Here is a 22,136-nt window from a genome sequence, read left to right as displayed (position 1 = left end):
CTATATTAAAGTCGTTTTACAAGGCAGTACATTTTAAAATTACATCAGCCAGTCGATTTTTTTCTGTTTCGACAACTTTTGGTCCAATTACACACAAGATTGTCTCAGCCCTCTGTCATTTTAAGCATATCTCTACTAGCCCAATAGGCCACATAGAAAAGAAAATCATACGGATAATGGGAACAATGAACTTTGAAGAGCTGGGCATCTTGATTTAAAACTACTAAGCTGAGTTCCTTTACAATTCGTCCCAGGGAAATGGAAAGAAAAGAAAGTCACAATCGCACTGCAGTCACCTTCTGTAAAGTGCAATGTGTTTCATATACTCCTTAGATAGGTAGGACACTCACCGTTTATTGAACTATGAACAAGGATTTATATTTGCAAATACAATTTTTTAACTAAATAAGAAACAGCAGTTATGTACTAGAGGCTATTTTACATTGGTTTGTGTATTATGTATGCCCTTCCATACCCCAGAGTATTATATTACCAGTATAAGCCAGTGTACAATGGTGATTTCCTCATTTTAGGATTGCTCAATTTAATTGAAATGTGGAATTAACTTCCAAAAAGGTTCGCTGTGCCTTTTGAAAAGCTGTCATGTATTTATGTATGCAATGTAATTCAAGAGCATTAAGTAACAGTTTGCCTCTGAACAATGTGTTCTCTTTTTCACTCTTTAATTATACGTTAATAATAAAAGATTAACAGTTCCTTCCCCTTGTTTCTTTGCTCCTCACCTCCATTCTGCTTAGAAGTATACAGCAGATGTTTTCCAGATTAAAATGAGGACATAGTGGCCTAACCCTGTATGTCTCTACAAAAGTAGGGACTTTGTCTCAAATTAGTACTTGCAACACTGCAAACAATGTATTGTATTTACCTTGGCTTTTCTGGTGCATCCAGAGGATTGCTGAAAAAAGGCTCTTGATAAACTGTTTCCATCAAGTCATGATCTTGTAAGGTTGCCATGATTTCTTCGCGACTCGGTGGAGACATCAGAGGTTTTAATATGTGAGCTGTACGAGGTGTGTGGCTGCCATTCTTGGACTGTGAGGGAGAGCTAACAGATCTTGGCGAACTGTCTGGAGTTGGTGTCAACCCTTCGTTATGTCTCGAAATGTACAATTCTAAATCATCAGACCCAACATCCATAAACTCACCATCTGGGGAAGACAAATGTCCAGAAAACAAGTTGCTTACTGCAGTGAAAGGCCGGCATTTGTCATAGGAGGCTTGTTTTCCACTGTAATTCAATGCTATTGGTATCCATTCAGAGGAATGTGGTGCTGGCGGAAAGCTTACAGACATGTCTTTATTAGTTACCATTTTTCTGTTCCTCTGAAGTTGCTCCTCCAGGTAGTCTTCTGGCTGACGGAAACAGAAACTGTCAATCGACAGGCCTGTTCGGAGGATTTGGGGTTGCATGTTGCTATTCCAATGACTGTGACAGCTATCCTCTTTGATGTCTACAGATGATTTTTCAAAAAGTTCCGGGCTCAGAGGACCAGATGATTTGACCCACGGAGCATGGTGTGACAGACATGGCTTCTCTTCTTTCAGTTTGTGGGTTTCATGATTTGAGTGCTCCTTTCCTGACTGGCATGGGAAAGACTCATGAATGGCATCACTAAGAAACTTCTGTGGTAAATTCTGATCTGCCGGGACAAACTGGCTTCCTGAGTAGAGACTGCAAAAACCAGTTTGGCCAATGGTGTTAATGTCAAAATTATAGCTGTGTTCCGGGGACAAACTGTCTTCAATGGAATAGCAACTTTCAAAGTCTGGATCTGACAATAACACAGGACTCCCATTTGAAGCTGAGTTAGTGCTCTGGTTTGAAAACTGCTGTTTCAAAGAAGCAGGTTTTAAAACTAGAGGTGTCTTTTCTTTAGCCTTTGTACTTCTAGGAGCCCTAGGTTTCTTTGATGTAGCAGCCTGAGATTTTTGAGTGGTTACATTATTTTCGGGAGGAGAGGATCCACTTTGATTCATTTGTGGTTTCGTAGGTGGTTCCTGAAGTATATGGTTTTGTTGTGCAATATGCTGTCTTTTATAGAGAAGCTCCTTTAGAACATCAATTCCTGTTTGTCCATCACAAGGTACTTGAGGAGTGCCTATGAATCCGCTGTTCTGGAGGATGACTTTTGTGGAGGCAGTGTTCTCCGGCACACAGATGTGGTTTGATTTCTGCGAGACATTTGTTTTATTGAGGTCTATTTGTTGTTTTTGATCCCATCCAACTGGCTTTACTGAGCTCTGCAAGGACATTAGGAAACAATTCTTAGGCAAATGAATGGCTCCATGATTCTTACCAGAGTATGCATTTTCAGGAGAATAAATGTCCTGTGTTGGTGCATCCCTAACAGTCATAACTTGGTGCTGTATATTATCCCGTTTATACTGAAAAACATTGTTGGTATTTATCGGGATGTTTTTTATATTGTCTGTGTAAACATTACTTTCACTACTCCTTCCCATGAACATGGGGCGTTTCAGTAAAGGGGTTGAGTGTTCTGCCTTGGCAGATGCCGTCCCCAAAGACGACTGTACAGTCTGTAACACTGGAGTAGAGTGTTTAGAAAGCTCCAGTGACCTATTCTGAATAAAACTTGATTCTTTTATTTTGAATCCAATACCTTGACTAAATGTTCGCTCTGAGTTAATCTTAGGCACTCCAAATTCTGAACTTGTGAAACAAGGAACAGGTGGCTTGAGACATTTCTGGACAAGGGGATGGTCAGGAAAATCTACAGAAATATCTGTACCTGTCAGAGCACGAAAGCAACTAGGCAACTCTACTTTTGTATCAGCTGTAGAGGAAAGCTGTGTCAAGGGTGGAAGTGTAGAGGGAAGCTGAGAAGATGGTGGATTTGCTAGTTGTGTGGATGGAAAATACGGAGAGGGTAGATGAGATGTGGGTAGTGGCGTAGCAGGCAGTTGAGTTAACGGCAGCTGGGTAGATGGCACGTAGCCTGTTGAAAAACCACTTAAAGACAAATCTAACTGTGTTGTAAGAGGCTTTGGAGTGGTTTGGCTGAGGGAATCTACAGGAATATCCTGCAGTGTCGGCACAGCTTGTAAATCACCAGAGTTAACAATTAATGATTCAGGCTCAGCTGGTATACTGTTTGTCTCTCCAATTTCTTTTGCTTTTCGTCTTGGCTTAGACCTTTGCTTTTTATTTTTACTTCCTCCCTTTTCAAATGGAATGCTTTGACTCCGATTTGTCTTCACAACAGCTGCCGTAGCTCCCACTTTCTTCCTGTGTTTTATTGCCTCATTATTTACAGTAAAGGTGTTGCCCATATTTGGGGTTACTGGTTGGTTATTAAACACATTTGTGATCCCACTACACAAATTGTCTTTTGGAAGCAGCAATATATTTTCAGGTTCTGGATCAGTAGGAGACCAGCAACGGGGTGGTGATGAATTCAATGGACTTGGACATCTCTCAGAGAGGAAACCTAGTTTTGACATAACATCATTAAAGTCCAAATCACGGTCTTCTGTCTCTGCATTATAAGATGGTGAAGGAAGATCAAGAAAAGTGAGTGTTTTTTTCCTCCTCAAAGGAAAAGTTCTTTTGACAGCCTTACGACCACTTAGTTGAGGTTTTACAGTTTTTTTCTTTGAAGATTTTTGTTTAGTTTTCTTCTTGAGGCTCTTTTTTGGTGCTGGTGGATTCAGTGGGAATTTAGTTGCAGGAGAATCTGGAACCTTTGGCCAAAAGTCTTTCAATGGAGCCATCTTTTTATACATATTAATTTTTTCTTCTGTGAGTTTTACTTGTTCCTCAATGTGGTCTATCTTTCCGATTTTAACAAGCATATTTTTCTGGCCTTTAAATCTGTTCACTATAATATATTTAATAATTATTGGAGGAAGTTTGTTTGCGATTTTTCTGCGTTTGAGGGCCTTTTGTGAATCATCAGCATTTTCAGAAACTTCCATGGGTTGCAGTTGACATGTTTTTGATTCCTGGGTGCCTGCACTTGGCTCCCCTTCTTCAGGTTCGTAATTTATTTTCCGTTTAGCTCTCAGTTTATATTTATTTGCATGCAACCCAGAGAAGGCCTCTGAATCTAGGACTTCCTCTCCAGGAGAGGGAAAACAGCTGCTTTCTGGAATTTTGCTTTCAACAGCCTCATCAGCATTTTCAGTTAGTGGACATGATAGTTCACTAGCCTTAGGTGGCAGACGGCTATTGTATGTGTTACCATTTGAACAACAGTTTTCCATTTTGCAGGCAACACGTTTGACATTTTTGGCCTTTCGATGCGAGACCAGACCCAGCCTTCGGTTAAATCTTGCAGGTTGCTTCTGATTGACAGGTTCTACGTTGACATTTGACTTACTAAGTTCCTGTTGGCAATCAAGGGTAATTTTGCCATTTTCAAGCTCAGGATTTTCATGCCTGGAAGCTATTTCATCCTGGCCTTGAGTTGACTTCTGATGACTCACAAGGGTCAATTTGTTCTTTACACCAGCAGAACTCCAATGCCTTGAAATAATGATCTTGTTAGGTTTTGGACTTCCAAGATCTTTTTTATTATTACTGCTAACATCATGAACCCTTAGAAGATCAACCATGCCATTTCTATGGTCAGATTTTGGAAGACCCTCAAGATCTTTATTACCTACATGTGTAGGATTCGTAAGGAAGTTATTCATTTTTCCATCTAAACTTGTAGAAAGTACATTACTAGAGTGGTCCTTCTCATCTGCCACCAATGCATGCTTCTGATGACCAACTGGATCTACTTTCTCAGTTACTAATGCAGGCAGCTGATGACTGACAGGATCAAATTCCTCAGTAACAAATATAGGCTTCTGAAAACTGGCTTGGTCTATTTCCTCATTCATACATGCAGAGTTCTGAGGGCTGTGTGGATCTATTTTGTCAGTTACTGATGCAAGTTTCTGATTAGTGGTGACATCAATTTTCTCAATTACAGTGGTTGAACTGTCTGGAGTGCCACAATCTGTATTCTCATTTACATATGCAGGCTGTCGACTGTGAGCATCTTCCTTTTTTCCAGTCAGAGTATGGCTGAAGGAATCCACCTCATTAATTATTTTAGTTTTTTGGAGAATGACATGACCATTGCCTTCCTTCACCTGACGACTGTCATGGTCTATTTTCTCAGTAGCAGATGTAAAATTTCCAGGACTAGCAGGATCCATTTTCTCAGTAAACACTAATGCCTCCGGATAGCTGGCAGGATCAATTTTTGTGGGTAAGGATAGTGGCTTTTGATGACTGCCAGGAGTGCGAGGACAGACCGCATCTTTTCCTTCGTTTACACTCGGACCTTTGGGACTGCTGAGATCACTGTCTGCCGTGGCAGGGTTTTGATACCTCAAAGTCTCTGTTTCCTTAGGTACACTTAAAGATATCGGAGAGCTTGCAGGAATCCTTTCCTTGGTCATAGTTGTAACCTTCTGAAATACATCAGAAATCACTTTCTCATTTTCAGTTGAAAACTTCTGATTAATGGTAGAATCCAATAATTTCTGATTATTTACAAAATCAATGTTTTCGTTCTTTAAAACTTGTTCTTGATAATTGGCAGGATATTTTTTATTTACAGATGTAAGCTTTTGATGATTGACAGTGCCACATTTTGCCTTTGCAAAAGCCGACTTTCTACGTTTTTTAGAGCCCATTTTATTATTTGAAACAGACTTTCTATGATGACCAAGAGCAGTCTCTTTTTTCGCATTAGTGGGCTCTTGGTTGACAAGATGTGCTGTTTCTGTTACGGTAGTCTCCTCATGGCTGGTACAAGCCATTGCCTTAATTTCAAATGCTGGCTCCTGATTATATATAGGATTTGTTTTCTCGTTTACAATAGCAATCTTACTTTCATTAACTAGACCCAACTTCTCATTTACAGATGTGCACTGCCACTGGCCAGCAGGATTCATTTCATGATCTTTAAAAGTACACTTCTGGCCTCTTGTTTGATCATTTTCATCTTTCATTGTCATGTGGTCCTGAGGTACAGAAACATTTTTTTCTTTTAGAGAAAAAGAAAGCACAAGATTAGCAGGATCGGGTTCTTTTTTCATAGATAACGGCTGGCCAGTGCAAAATGGGTCCATACTGCTATCGACAGATAAAGACTGATTAGCAGCCAAATTCACTGGTTCTTTTACACTTATGTTCTGCTGATGACTATGGCGATCCATTTTATCATTTGTAGGCTTGCGCTTTAGTTGGCATTTTACCTCAAATTTGTTATTTTCTGATATATCTTTCTTCTTAGAGGTATGAGCAATATTCTCATTTGCATTAGCGAGTTTCCGTGGAAAAATATGATCAATTTTTTCAATCTCGCGATTCACAGGTGAGGAAATTAAGCACTCTAGATCATTTTTTTCATTTAGATCAACTTTATTTGAAAATGAATTCTTTTGATGACTGGCCAGATCCATTTTTGCCTTCACTGAATCTAGTTTCTCACTCGCAGGTGTAGAACTTTGCAGAAGAGCATTTTTTTCTCTTTCACAGTCTGTCTCTTGGTTACTAGCAAAATCAAGATCATTTACAACAGAAGGCTCCCGATGAAGCACATTATCACTTTTATTGTTCAGATCGGATGCCTTCACAGGACATGATATCTCAAGTTTATAATTTGTATCTGCAGGCTCCTGACCGTGCGGAATAATTATTTTATCATGAACATCTGCAGGCCCTTGACCGACATTAGACATTTTTCTTCTACAAAGTTTTAATCTAGAATGTTTGGTACCATGCTGCAATTTGTAAGTCACAGGTGGGAGTTTTTGTGGTCGGTTAAGACAGTTTGAAAGAACCACACTTGGAAAAAACATATAATGTGCTGCTTGTTGACTATGATTCGTAACTTCTGCCTTGTGCTCTTGAAATTCTTCATACCGAATCTTGAGCTGGTTAAGTCTCTCTTCATTAGTGCCAGGCTCAACAGAACATATACTATTTTTAGTCACCCCCGAGGAGGAAACCAAATCACAACTTTCCTTTAAGGCTGAAGGGGGAAAACTATTCGGCGTATTGACTACGCCTTTATCATTTCCTTCAGAGGGTAGCTTACTTGTAGAATGGTGAAAGTCTGAAAAGTTATACAACTTTCTTTCCAAAGTGCTGTCGCTGACGTTGCGACTTGAATGCATAAAAGAGGTGTCCTTTTCAGCTTTTCTAATGCTGGTGTATTTCCTACAATTTGTGTGTCTGCTCACGGGTGGTGGTATTTCTTCATTAAAGTCATATATACTGTTTTCAGAGGGAACTTTAGAGACAAAGTCTTTTCTGTTACTCTCAAGGTGTTTGTTCTCACCAAGGGCAGTACTCCTAAAGGGTGCAGAATATTTTCCACTGTAAGTGCTTTGAATTGAAAGAGAATGGACAGAAAATTCTGATCCCTTTTCAGGTACCGACTGCACAAGCTTGGCTGTTAAGTCCTCCTTTTTCAAAATATGAGACGAAAGGGCACTTGTGTGTTGACACGGAAAGGCAGTTTTAGCTGAAGCCTGGGCTTCAAATGTAGCAGCATCGTTATGAAAGATTGAGCTCTTCACAGACATTTTGCTTGTTGCAATTACAGAGGAGTGTGTTCTGGAACTTTCATTATTTAAAGGATTGTCTGCAACAAAAGAAAACACATTTTAACCTTGAGCACAAAAGCATGTCACACTTGCTTTATGACAGACATTATCAAAAATAAGAACTGTTAAAAGTCCAGTGCAATAATACCACCTTCAACACTTCCACCAATAAATATGATGGGGGGATGGAACGGTGTCTTGAAGATCCTTTTCCATTCCAAATATATCAAGGCAGTTACTGATTAGGATGATGGAGTATGGAAACATTGCTATTCTCCTACCCCTACCTCAACATCCTAGCAACAGCTAATATACCACAACCCCTAATCAATTTTCGATAGAGCTGCCAAGATACAGAAAGGCTGGGATACATTTTTAAAATACTACATACACAGCTATTGTTACATAAAACCATGTGCATAAGCAGAATGACAGTTAATCCAAAAATATAAGATTGAAGGGCTCAATCGAAAACATGTAGACACATACAGACTTCTCAACAGTGAATATATTATCTACATATAAATGTAGTGGAACAAAAAGGAAAATTCTACTTACCCTGTAAGCATCTGTTCGTGGTGTATAGTGCTGTAGATTCACATGCTCTACATTCTCCATCTAGTGGCGGGCTTGGCGGTGTGAAACTTGTTTTTCTTCAAAGAGGTTTTTTGAATCACAAGGTATAGCAACTCCTCTTACAGTTGGTAATACACATCAGCTCCACTGTTAGATTGATTTCCCAAAAAGCAGATGAGAATACAAATGGAGCATAGAAATGAAAGAAGAGCGCCATGCAGAGAGACACAGAAATTAAAGGGACAGTATCTTCAACATCTGAAGGCTGCCAGGGAGACGGTTGGGTGCAGGTGCATCTACAGCACTACATGCCCTGAACAGATTCTTTCAGGATAACATTTTCATTCATGTCATGTGTAGCTGTAGATACACGCTCTGTATAGACTATAGAGCAGTTTTCCCATAAGCGGTGGTTAGCCAGAATGGTGACAAAAGACTAAAAACGTGTATTTAGTACAACCTGATAATTTGGGCTTGTTGGCATGCTAGAAAGTCAACACAATAGTGCTTGGTAAATGTGTGGGGTGGACCAAAAAGCTGCTTTGCAGATATCAGCTTTTGGGATGTTACCTAGAAAACCATGGAGGTTGCTATCTTGCATGTGGAATTCGACCTAGTTGGAGGAGGGAGTTGTCTTCTGGCTTGGGCATAGCAGGTCTGGATGCATTTGACCATACATCGAGCTAAGCTTGCCTTTGAAATGGCACAACCTTTGTGTGGAGCACACGAAGCAACAAAAAGTTGTATTTTACTAAAGGATTTTGTCCTGGCGATGTAGTACATGAGTATCCTTTTAAAGTCTAACGTGTGGGGGGCCTGTTCTGAGTAAGTGTGGGAAGAACACCAGGAGCTCAATTGTTTGATTAAGGTTGAAAGGAGAGAACACCTTGTAGAGGACATTTTGGTTAGTTCTGAGGACTACTTTGCTAACGTGAACCTGAAAGAAAGGTTCTTTGAGATTAAGAGCTTGGAGCACATCTGCACGCCTGAGAGACGTTACTGCAACTAGAAAAGCAGCATTCCAGACTAGAAATTGAAGAGGGCACAATTGAAGGGGCCCAAATGGGCGTCCCATGAGTCTAGTTAGCACTATATTAAAATTCCTCCCAGTGTACCATTAGGGATAACCCTTTAAAGTCCTTCTATGAAGGCTTTTATGCTGGGAATCCTGAAAATAAAAATGTTCCCTGTTTTGTAAGTAGCATGCAGCCAAATGAAGACGAATGGAAGTATAAGCGAGGCCTGCACATTGTAAATGATGCAGATAGCAAACAATGTCCTGTACCTCAGGCTGCAAAGAAGTGTTTAGGTAGGCAGCAATGTCTGAATCTTTTCCTTTTCGCACCATAGTAAACACTGTAGAGAGACAGCAAACCTATCTGGGAATGGACAAACATTTGAAGGTAAGTTGAGGTAATCAAACTCTAGGAGCTCAGGAGCCAAATCACAAGGTTAAGCTGCCTGGGGTTGGGATGTCTGAGTGTGCCCTGGTGTGAGTGTGGAGATTTCATCGGCTGGGCTGACTCTTGAGAGGAACTACAGATCAGACTGCCCCACATGGGAGCTACCAGGATAAGTGTGAGAGATGTTTCCCACAGCCTCAGAACCACATGCAGAAGTAGTGACACAAGAGGAAACGCAAAGGCAATTATCCTTGAACAATTTATCCACAGTGTATTGCCTAGGGACTGGGGTTGTGGGAACCTAGAAGCGAAAGTCCAGGAGGAGGACATGTTTCCAGAAGTAATATATGGCAGTCATGTTGTCTGTTCTGACAAGGAAGACCGTGTGGTGCACGTGGCATGACAGAAGAAATCTTTGAGGACTAATTGGATGCAATTTATATGGAAGCCCAGCTGGAAAGTGGTCCACATTCCCTGTACAGTGATTTTTTTGCAGATGCACCTGCACCCTGTGTGGGAGGCGTCTGTGGTAAAGGTCATTTGGGGGGGACAAGGTCGCAGAAGGGACTGACCTGCAACGGGTTGCTGCTGTTCCACCACTGCAGAGAGCAAGAAGTACTGGCCTAAATCAATACTAGATCCTACAGTGACTCTAGGTCTGTGACCATTGTGCTGCAAGGCACTCCTAAAGTGGGTGCATATACAGTCGTGCATGTGGAACAATGGTGATACAAGAGGCCATCGTACCGATTAAGCGTATTACTATTCTGACATTTAAGTGGCGATTTGGCTGGCAGATGGCCAGCCGAAGCTGTGCTGAGCAGGGCTAAGCTTTCCCAGTGACAGAACTGAGAACTGCCATCCAGGAAGGGCTGTATTTGAAGGATAACCCCTAGATTGTGTAAAAGATCCAATGTGACCTGAGAGTGGGTCAAGCACTGCTGCCTGCTTGGCCACTTGATCAGCCAGTAGTCTAGGTAGGGAAAAACATGGATGCTTCTCCTCCACAGATGGGTGGATACCACAGACAGGAAATTGGTAAAAACTCTGGGGCCACAGTAACCCTGAAAAGCAGTACTTTATGTTGTACACTTACCACAAACCTGGTAAGTGGACAACATTATGGCAGTGAGTCAGGTGGATTGGGATGTGGAAATAGGAGTCCTTCAGGTAGAGAGCAGTCATGAAGTCACCTTGTTGAAGGAGGGGAAGACATCCTGGAGCGTTACCATGTGGAAGTGCTGCGAAAGAACATACTTGTTGATGGGCCTGAGGTAGAGGATAGGTCTGATGGATCGGCTTGGAGATGAGACCGTACAGGGAGTACTCCGCTTTGCCCTACTGTTGTAAGGGTACAAGTTATATGGTGCCTTGGAGCATGAGCGCCTGGAATTAGTCTTGGAGGAGGTGCTGGTATTGTGGGGCAAGAGAGCGTGTTTGTGAGCGGGGATGTTAGGTGGTTGAGCTATGAGTTCCAGACAGTAAATGTGCTGTAGAATGGAGAGGACCCATTGATGTCAAGTGATTCTTTGCCACTGTTAGAGGAACGCCTGCAATCCTCCCCTGACAGGTGATATGTGGTTGGGGGAAGGGAGAGAGGGTCACTGCTTAGCGGGAGTGCCACCTTTTGAAGCAACCCCTCTGCCCAGGAGTTGTTACCCCTATAGGCACCCCTAGAGTGTCCCCTGGAGGACTGCTGATGTTGCTGATGTCTCTGATAGGTGGTGGAAGGGTCCAGGGAGGTGGCTGTGGCACCACCACGTAATTGCATCCTTCAAAAGGAACCACGAAGCAACGGGCCTGAAGAGCCCTTATTGCCTTGGAAGTATGAATATATTTTTGATCTTCTCCAGCATATGATCAACTTGAGGTCCGAAGAGGTGTTCCTCATCAACTGGCAAGCTGATTAGATGCTGCTCGACTTCTGGCTTAAAGCAGAGACACGAAAGCCAAGCGTGGCGCTGGATGAGGACACTGGTGTTTATTCCTCTTGCAGTGGTGTCAGTTGCGTCGAAGGCACACCTAATGATAGTATTAGACATAGTCTTAACCTCAAAAACAAACTTTTTTTTACTGGAAGAGTTCATGCAAAGCCATCAATTAATCTTAAAATAGATAAGACATTCCATTCTTATACTGCCTCGTTTCAGCATGTTATAAATCGCCCGGAATCAAAACCATCACATTGTATTCTTTATGAATCTTGCTATAAGAGTAATCAAAATACGTTTTTTCTTCTGCAATGGCTTTATGTTGACATTTGATGAATAGCCCAATGGTACTGCCTGTATATCATTAGAAAAATTTACATTTACAGTACATAAGCAGTATTCCTGTATAGCGCCCAATGATCTGTAATTTTTGGGCAATTCCAGATGATATGTGTCCGTTTTCTCTCACCCTCCATCGAGCATCAAAAGCATTTTACTGATATCTAAGGACTGGTTTTATTAAAAACGAGTGTACTGTATAGCAGCCATTTAGTGTAATATTGTATGCGGTGGAGACTCGCCCCCTTTAACAGAGGCATTAAACAGATTGAGCTTATTCCAGGTCTCTGTTGAAATCAGCAAGCCCTTCTTTGACTGCCATTTCTGTTGAGCTTTGCAAAAACCTTATGTTGTCTGAACCTGGCGACCCAATGTCTGATAGATCTGCGTATACTGGACTCAATCAGTTCATTCACTAGATCAAGGATTGCCTTCATTCTTCTGGGGTCTAATTATGTTAACAAAATGCCTTCCACGAGTAAAAGACCATTGAATCAAGATTTTCGAATGCCTAATGGTGGGTTACATTTTGGTCCACCCTTTCCAAGTGTCAGATTTAAGAAATCAGCAATACAATAATAGCCATTGCTCTCCCAACTATGGGTGGTCTTCTTATCCATTAAGGAATGCAACTCAGTTGTAATATCTATTAGATGAGATGCACCATTAATGGCTGGTATATCATAATGTTTAAGCAATTGCTATTTACGCAAGCTAGACCTCTATGCTGATCTCTCTGGCACCATGACTTTTCAGAATTTGTATTTCGTGACTGTCCGCATCATTGTATTTGTGTTTAACATGCCCTGTAATTGATGTAAAGCGCTACTATACCCACCGGTCAGGTCAGTGCTATATATAACTCCTCAAATAAAAAATAAAATAACGAATATGCTACTTACCAGTATGCATCTGTTCTTGGCATGTAGGGCTGCTGACATTCATATCTGTGCATAGATCGCCGCCTAGTGTTGGGTCCGGATGATTGCACATTGTTGTCCTGGAAGAGTCTTCGAAGTATCACCAGATAGGTGGCTCCTCCCCTGGACTACAGTGCGCATGGGCATCGACTCCATCCCCAGATTGTTTTTAGCCATTGTGGCCAAGATAGAGTGAAACTCAGTGAATGATGACCATGCTATGAGTATATGTGAATACTGCAGCTGCTACAGACGCCGGGGAGGAGGGCGGGAGATATAAATGTCAGCAGCACTACATGCCAAGAACAGATGCATACTGGTAAGTAGCATATTCGGTTCGAGGCATGTGGGCTGCTGAATTCATATCTGTGCATAGAATACATAGCAGTCCCTCCATTAGCGGCGGCCGCCCGTGCCAGCTGCAGCAGTTTGGAAAAGTGTTTTGAGAACAGCCTGCCCTACAGCTGCCTGCTGTTTGGAGTGCACATCAACACAGTAATGCTTAGTAAATGTGTGTGTGGTAGACCATGTGGCTGCTCTACATATGTCTTCCAAAGGAATGTTTCCAAGGAATGCCATAGAGGCCCCCAACTTTCTGGTGGAGTGGGCTCTTGGCGGAATGGTAAGAGTGCGTTTTGCTTTTAGATAGCAGATCTGGATACATTTAATGATCCACCTAGCAATACCAGCCTTGGAAATAGGGTTACCTTTGTGGTGTGGTGCAAAGGCGACAAAGAGTTGCTTAGTTTTCCTAAAATCCTTGGTCCTATCGATGTAATACATTAGGGCCCGTTTAACGTCAAGGGTATGGAGCATCCGCTCCGCCAGTGACTCAGGATTTTGAAAGAAAACAGGTAATTCGATTGTCTGGTTGATATGAAATTGAGACACAACCTTGGGTAGAAATTTAGGGGTTGTGCGAAGCACTACCCTGTTGGATTGAATTTGAATAAATGGCTCTTGGATAGTGAGGGCTTGCAATTCACTAACCCTCCTTAGCGATGTAATTGCTATGAGGAAAGCCACTTTCCACGTCAAGAACTGAATCTCGCAGGAATGCAGTGGTTCAAAGGGAGGACCCATCAGCCTGGTAAGGACCACATTGAGGTTCCACTCAGGAGCTGGTGGAGTCCGTGGCGGAATGACTCATTTGAGCCCTTCCAGAAAAGCCTTAATGGCAGGCACCCTGACAAGGAGAGGTGCTGCCTATTTTGGAGATAAGCGGCCATTGCAGACAGATGAATGCGAATGGAAGCATAGGCCAGATTACACTTGTACAGATGGAAAAGGTAACAGATGATGTCCTGAATAGAAGCATCCAGCGGGTTAATGTGGTGCTCTGCACAATAAATGACAAACCGCTTCCATTTTGCCGCATAGCATGCTCTGGTGGTGGGCTTTCTTGCCTCCCGAATGATGTCCATACAGTCGGAAGGTAAGTGCAGGTAGCCAAACTCTAGGATTTCAGGAGCCAGATCGCCAGGTTGAGCTGTTGCGGATCCGGGTGCTGAATGTCGCCATGGCTCTGCGTCAGAAGGCTGGGTGTGAGATGTAGCCTTTGATGCTGTACCACGGACAGTTCTAGAAACGTGGTGTACCATGGTTGGCGAGCCCACGTTGGAGCAACCAGGATGAGAGTCATCGAGTGCTGCCTGAGCTTGCGTGCCACCAGCGGTATCAGAGGTGCTGGGGGAAAAGCGTACGCAAATTTGCCTGTTTTGCGTTCTCCCTTGTGGCGAAGAGGTCGATCTCTGGATGACCCCACCTTCGGAAGTACGGTTGGAGAACTGATGGATGTATCTCCCACTCGTGCATTTGGTGGCTGTGCCTGCTGAGCAGGTCCGCCATCTGATTGTCCTTGCCCGGGAGGTGCTCTGCCATGAGGAATATGTTCCTCTGAATGGCCCACTTCCACATGCTCTGAGCCAGATGAGCCAGCTGCGGAGAGTGTGTTCCTCCCTGCTTTTGAATGTAGTACATTGCCGTCATGTTGTCCGTCCGGATCAACACGACCTTGTTGCACAGATGTACTTTGAAGGCTTTTAGTGCCATGAAGATTGCCATCAGTTCCAGAACATTGATGTGCATCTTCCCTTGTTGCGTCCATAGTCCCTGCACAGTGTATTGGAGTACATGCGCTCCCCATCCCTGGAGAGAAGCGTCCGTCGTCAGGATGATCTGTGGCACAGGCTCCTGGAACGGTCAGCCCTTGCAAAGGTTTCGTGGATTCCACCAATGCAGAGAGTTGTACGCCCGACCGCTCACCAACACTAGGTCTTTTCAATTGGTTGTGAGCCTGAGTCCACTGACGCATATGTAGTCTCGCGTGCGGGACAATGGAGATGCAGGAGGCCATCATGCCTATCAACTGCATGAACACTCTTGCTGGAAGCGAGTGTTGAGGCCTGAATTTTTGGATCAGCGATTGAATGCTGCTGACTCTCACTGAATTCGGCTGTGCTGTGGCCGCCAGAGTGTCTATGGTCGCACCCAGATACTGCCGTATGTGGGCGGGCTGGAGGTGGGATTTTGGGTAATTAAGTGAGAATCCCAGATCGTGCAGGAGGTGAATGGTGTGGGACACGTGGGCGGCACGCTGTTGGGCTGACTTCGCTTGGATGAGCCAGTCGTCCAGATAGAGGTAGACGTGGATGTTTTGTCTCCTGAGATGTGCCGCCACAGTCGCCAGGCACTTTGTGAACACCCTGGGTGCCGTGGTGACACCGAAAGGCAAAACCCTGAATTGGTAGTGCTGGTTTTGGATGGTGAACCGGAGGTATTTCCTGTGTGAAGGATGTAGTGGAATGTGAAAGTACGCATCCTTTAGGTCTAAAGTTGCGAGAAAGTCCCCCTGCTGGAGCAGCGGGAGCACTTGCTGCAGGGTTAGCATATGGAAGTGCTCCGACAGGATGTAGAAGTTGAGGGGCCCGAGATCCAGGATGGGCCTGAGGGATCCGTCCTTCTTTGGAATCAGGAAGTACAGGGAGTAAACTCCTGTGCTTCTTTCCTGCATAGGCACGAGCTCTATTGCCCCTTTTTGCAGCATGACGTTGACCTCCTGCCGCAATAAGTGCAAGTGCTCGTCCGACATAGGACGGTGCCTTGGGGGTATGTTGGGTAGAGTGGATGTTAACTCCAGACAATAACCAAATTGGATAAGCTTTCTGACCCACCTGTCCATGGTGATGGACTTCCACACGGGCAGGAACTGCTGGAGTCTCCCCCCGACCGGTGTTGTGTGGTCGGGGGGCAGTGACAAGGCATCACTGTTTGCTGGCGGTAGAGGACCTGGAGCTGTTGTTGCCACGTCCTTTGCCTTTGGCGCTGTTGCTGCGATATCCACCTCGACTCTTGTTGGCATAAGTAGTCTGGGTGTTGCCCTTGTAGAATTGCGCGGACTGTGAAAGCTGACCCCTTGAGGTGCCTCTGGTATGGGAGCGACGAAAGGACCCACCCCGAAACAGCTGGGACTGCAAGGCACCCATGGATTTTGCAGTGTCAGTGTCCTTCTTCATTTTCTCTAGGGTGGTGTCAACCTCCGGGCCAAACAGGTGATCTGGGTTGACCGTTTGGTTCAAGATGGTGGTTTGGATGTCTGGCTTGAAACCAGAGATTCTGAGCCAGGCATGTCTCCGAAGCATAACACTGGTGATAATGGCTCGCGCAGCGGTGTCAGCTGCGTCCAGAGTGCACTTAATGGAAGCGTTTGAGATCAGCTTCCCCTCCTGGATTAGCATCTCAGCCCCTTCTTTGTATTGATCAGGCAGGTGTTGCAAAAGGGTCTCTAGTGTATCGTAGTGCGCCCTGTCATAACGCGCCAGAAGCGCTTGTGTGTTTGAGATGCGCCACTTGTTGGCTGCCTGTGCTGCTACCCTCTTCCCTGAAGCCTCAAAGACCTTGGATTCTTTGTCTGGGGGAGGAGCATCACCCGTAGTCTGAGAATTGGCCCTCTTCCGGGCATTCGAGACGACCAGGGAGTCCAGAGGCAACTGTCCTTTAATGTAAGTTGGATCAGTAGGCGCCGCTTTGTATTTTTTGTCAATCCTTGGGTTGATGACTCTCGCCCTGGTATGTTCTTTGAAGACCTCTGCAGCATGCTTCAAAACACCTTTCAGCATTGGCAGAGTTTTCACAGTCTTTTCAGACACAGAAAAGGTGTCAAAGAGGAAATCCACAGGGTCAGCATGCAGCTGGACATTGTGATTGGCAGCGGCCCGTTCAATGAGGGCATTGAAACCAGCAGAGTCTTCAGTAGGTGAAGTTTTAGCAGAGAAGAGTTGAGGGTCTTGTCCCGAATGAGGATCCCCAGGGTCACCACCAGCTGACCAGGGCTCAGTTGTATCCTCTGGGTCTGTGTAGACCGGATAGCTATATTCATCCACCTCATCGCCCTCACCAGCGTCCACATCGGAGTAAGTGGGCGAGACCTCATGAGCTTGTGGTGAAAGGGGCTCCACCAAGGCTGGAGTACCAGCAGAGTCCATTTTCTTCTTGAGGGGGATTTTGTAAGGCTCCAATTGGGGTTCTCGGGTGAATTTCCTCTTCAGAAGGGAAAGCCTGCCCGTTTCGGCGTCGATGTAATGTTCTTGACGCTCCTCCTCCGAGGGTTGTCGAGGCCGCGGGCCGTGGACCACCAACGACGCCTTCGGCGCCGAAGAGACCTTCTCGGGCACGCCGGCCCACGGCCTAGCAGCGAAAGCCTTAGGCGCCGTCTTAGGCGGCAAGGTAAAGACGATCGGCGTGGACGCCTTAGCTGGCTTCTCCAGAGGCTTGGCAGGCGGAGGGTCCTTCGGCTCGACTGCCGCGGCGCCGTCCCTAATGCGCTGCAGGGACTCTGTGACCTTTTTCGTGAACGCGGCAGATGGACGTGCCGGTTCAACGGAGTCCTTCGAGGGTGGTTTTGGAGTTGAGTCCTTCGAGGTCACCTTCGGAGTCGACTCACGTGGCGCAGCACCCTTGGCCTTGTCGTGTGGAAGCGGGACAGGGAGGACCTTCGGGTCATCGGGCCGCTTCTTTTGGTCGCCGAGAGACTTCTTGGGGTCGTCGACAGCCTTCTTGTGCTCGACCGACCCTTGCCGGCGTCGATCGTCTTTGGCGCCGATGCGCCCGTGTCGAACACCTTCACCTTAGTCTTTGACGCGGTAGCCTTAGGCTCGGCAACCGTGACTTGGCCTTTCGGCTCGACGGCCATCTTAGGTTTCTTCGGCGCCGAGGCCTCAGAAGACTTCGATCCGACCAATGCGATGCGCACTTTCGGTTTCGATATCTGCACCTGCGCAGTATCTGGCGTCGAGACCGTAGATTTCACTTTCGGTTTCGTTTTCACCGGGAGTGAATCGGTAACAATGTCCGTGGCCGGGCCCGAAGGCGGGGCCGAGGAACTGATATCGAGGTCTTGGGTAAGGCCCGAAGGCGATCCCTCGATCTGGGCCTTATAGATTGGCACGGCCCCAGAGTCAGTCTGAGGGAGCTCCTCGTCTGAGCTATCCACCATGGCCCTGAGGGCCCCGTCGTCGTCTCCTACCTCCTCGACGACTTCTTCACTTTCGAAAACTTCGGCCGCAGCATCGTAGTCTTCTTCGACGTCCGACGCGGGGTTTGATTCTGAGACGTCCTGGATATCTTCATCCTCGACCTCCCCAGCATCGAAAATGTCCGTAGGCGCCGGTGCAGATTGCTGGGCCTCCAGGCGCGCAGCTCAACGGAGCTTGAGTGTCTTTTTGGACCTGAATCGCGAACAGGCCATACACTTGGCCTCATCGTGGTCCGGCGACAGACACTTGTTGCACACCGGGTGGACGTCGATGTGTAGGTACTTCGAGTTACAGACCGGACATCTTTTGAATGGACTTCGGTCCATGATGGATGGTCGTTGAGTCTGGATCGTCAACAAGGCCTTCCGCGCCGAAAGCACGCAGAAGTACAGAGCTCGGCTCGGAGCCGAAGTAGAGTTGTTAAGCCGAACGCAAGACAATACCGACGTAAGACTAAAGACCTTTTGGTCTCAAGGAAAGTTTTTCTATCGATTCCGACAAGAGGGAACCAAAGACATCCGAACCCAATGGCGGAAAAAAACAATCTTGGGATTTAGTCGATGCCCATGCGCACTGTAGTCCAGGGGAGGAGCCACCTATCTCGTGATACTTCGAAGACTCTTCCAGGACAACAATGTGCATTCATCCGGACCCAACACTAGGCGGCGATCTATGCACAGATATGAATTCAACAGCCCACACGCCTCGAACTAATATTTTCGTTTTAGAGACCATTGCAGAACCTTCAATTTAACTTTTATGGGCATTTAGTGAGGCGTAGAAAATCATTTATCTCATATTCCTGTAGGATTACATGTAAAAACAAACATTGTAAATGCAATAGGTCTCAGATTTATTCGAGTTAGAGCTAATGGCATTGTAAATCGCAATGTCTTTTAGCCATGTGTTATGGAGTGTATGCATGTAGTGTGTAGTGGAATTATGTGGGTTGGATTGGAATTGTAGCAATGGTGGCATGCTGCGCTTTAGATGAATATGTTTAAAAGTAAAGTGCACCATACTGCGATTGCTACAATAGTTAATTGTGGATGCGTTAACAATTGATGTGTGCACTGATGGCTGGTGGTGTGTGTGCCTGTAGAAATTGTGCACTGATGACTGGAGGTGTGTGTGCCTGGTGGAAGCGTGCACTGACGGCTGGTTATGTGTGTACCTGGTAAAAGCGTGCACAGACGGCTGGTAGTGTGTGTGCCAGGTGAAAGCGTGCACTGACGGCTGGTGGTGTGTGTGCCTTGTGAAAGCGTGCACTGACGGCTGGTGGTGTGTGTGCCTGGTGAAAGCGTGCACTGACGGCTGGTGTTGTGTGTGCCTGGTGAAAGTGTGCACTGATGGCTGGCGGTGTGTGTGTGTTTGTTGAAAGCGTGCACTGCCGTCTGGTGGTGTGTGCCTAGTGGAAGCCTGCACTGACGGCTGGTGGTGTTTGTGCCCGGTGCAAGCGTGCACTGACGGCTGGTGGTGTTTGTGCCCGGTGCAAGCGTGCACTGACAGTGTGGTTGTGTGTGTGTGTGTGTGGTTGCGTGGGTGGTGGTGAGTGTGTACTGGTGAGTGTGTGGCGTTGTGTGTGTGGCGTTGTGTGTGTGGCGGTGTGTGTGTGGCGGTGTGTGTGTGTGTGTGTGTGGTGTGTGTGTGGTGTTGTGTTTGTGGTGTTGTGTGTGTGGTGTTGTGTGTGTGTGTGTGTGTGTGTGTGTGTGTGTGTGGTGGGCTTAGTTCGAGTTTTCGTACCCTGCACACACACACACAGCCCCTACACACACTGCTCGCCCTACACACTCACCCAATGTTCACCCTGCACACACACACAGCTCACCCTGCACACTCACCTACTGGTTACCCTGCACACTCATACACTGCTAACCCTGCACACACACACACACACACACACACACACACACACACGCGCGCACACACGCGCACACACACGCGCACACTGCTCACCCTACACTGCTCACCCTGCGCACACACACACTGCTCACCCTACACACACACACACACACACTGCTCACCCTACACACTCACACAACGTTCACCCTGCACACTCACACAATGTTCACCCTGCACACTCACACAATGTTCACCCTGCACACTCACACAATGTTCACCCTGCACACTCACACACTGCTCACCCTACACATGCACACACTGTTAACCCTGCACGTTCACACACTGCTCACCCGGCACGCTCACACACTGCTCACCCGGCACGCTCACACACTGCTCACCCTGCACGCTCACACACTGCTCACCCTAAGTAATGCAAAAAGACCTAGCTCTGCCCTTTGGCCTGTGTTGTAATTGTACAGTAGGTTGTGAGTAGTTGCGCTTGATTGGTTGGGGCGTCCCCTCCTTGCTGCTCCCGTCACAGAGGGCCGGTTGCCTCCATGAAGCTCCCAAGACACGTGTTCAGCTGTTCTTTGTTTTAGCTCTTGTGTGTCAGTGCCCCATGTAAGCGCACAAGCATACCCTGCTCTCTCTGGAACACTCACTCTGCCGTCACTCTCACGTGTCTCTCACTCTGCCGTCACTCTCACGTGTCTCTCACTCTGCCGTCTCTCTCACTCTGCCGTCTCTCTCACTCTGCCGTCTCTCTCACTCTGCCGTCTCTCTCACTCTGCCGTTTCTCTCACTCTGCCGTCTCTCTCACTCTGCCGTCTCTCTCACTCTGCCGTCTCTCTCACTCTGCCGTCTCTCTGCCTCTGCTGTCTCTCTCACTCTGCTGTCTCTCTCAATTTGTACCAACTGGAATTCACACAAAACCATCCTGAAGGAGACCCAGTAATAATTTACTATATAACAGCACAGACATAACCTGATCAAAAACAATAAAATCACCAGGTCGCTTCATTAAAACTTTCCAACTTTGTTCCTGTTAAACAGATAATGGGCCAACTTCATCACCAAGTTCACCAGTAGTTGAAATGTTTCCTCGAGGCCCAAACATCAAGAACAAGTTGCTTGCTTTAACCTCTGGCTTCAGGGGTCATCCCACTGAGTTTTACGATTTTAAAAAGTATATTCACCTTATGAAGGGGTCAACTTAAAAGGTCTGCTGTCCAACTTTACTTCAGTGTTACACAACTAAGATTCTCGCATCAATATGGGTTGAGGCAGGCTTTTCCCCTTTGATCTTACTACCAGGGGGCACGGACTCCACAAGACCCGTCTGTGTCTTGCCCCGATATGCACACTATCACCTGCTACTCTCCTCGTCGCTAGCCAGAAAAGGATTGGAAGTATTATGTACAAGACTGGCACCTGCTGAGGGTTTCCAGACTTTATATGGCGCAGTCTGTCAAATCATGATGCAACAGGCTTCTTCAGCCATGAACAAATTGTGGGGCTCCCAAACAGTGTTTTACAACACAGGCTGCACTCCCACGTCATATATATAATATGGGACCTGGCCCAAACGGCAATTCTTTCATGCTTTGACCGTTCAGCTGAATTCTATATGTTTTTATTCATCCCTCGCTCGTTCCCGCGTGGCCCTATCAAGCCAGGTAGTCCTCAATCTTGCCACAGGTACTTACAGCGTTATACATGTATTATTCTTTTTAATGAATACACGTCTAGCAATGAATCGTTTATAAATTTCTTTATTTCACCCAGCTACAAAAAAAGCTACCAGTAAACCAGTTTGTACCATAGTCACCAATGAGCACTCACCGGCAGAAGAAGGCCCTAAAGCCTTTGGAATTCGAAGGGAAATAAAATGACGCAAGAGTTGTTTGAAGGAAAAAAAGGAAACCGTTCAAGGCGGAGCAGTGAGAGTGTAGGGAAGAGAATTCACACAATCAGCAGACGTTTCTTGGGGCGGAGGCA

The 22,136-nt window shown here is 45.8% G+C and overlaps 1 protein-coding gene across 2 annotated transcripts in view; it reads right to left on the bottom strand.

The window, feature by feature from the left end:
* The window catches only part of REV3L (REV3 like, DNA directed polymerase zeta catalytic subunit), a 1,049,196-nt gene that overhangs the window by 446,750 nt on the left and 580,310 nt on the right, over positions 1-22,136 (bottom strand). For both annotated transcript variants that reach the window (XM_086927335.1, XM_086927334.1), the window contains exon 13: positions 887-7,631. In XM_086927335.1, the coding sequence (XP_086783461.1) occupies positions 887-7,631 (6,745 nt within the window). The remainder of the gene's footprint in view (positions 1-886; positions 7,632-22,136) is intronic.

Source organism: Lissotriton vulgaris, chromosome 6, assembly GCF_964263255.1.
Source record: "Lissotriton vulgaris chromosome 6, aLisVul1.2, whole genome shotgun sequence".
Taxonomy (NCBI): domain Eukaryota; kingdom Metazoa; phylum Chordata; class Amphibia; order Caudata; family Salamandridae; genus Lissotriton; species Lissotriton vulgaris.
The sequence above is the reverse complement of the archived record's forward strand: the minus strand, read 5'-3'. Positions and strand labels throughout refer to the sequence as shown.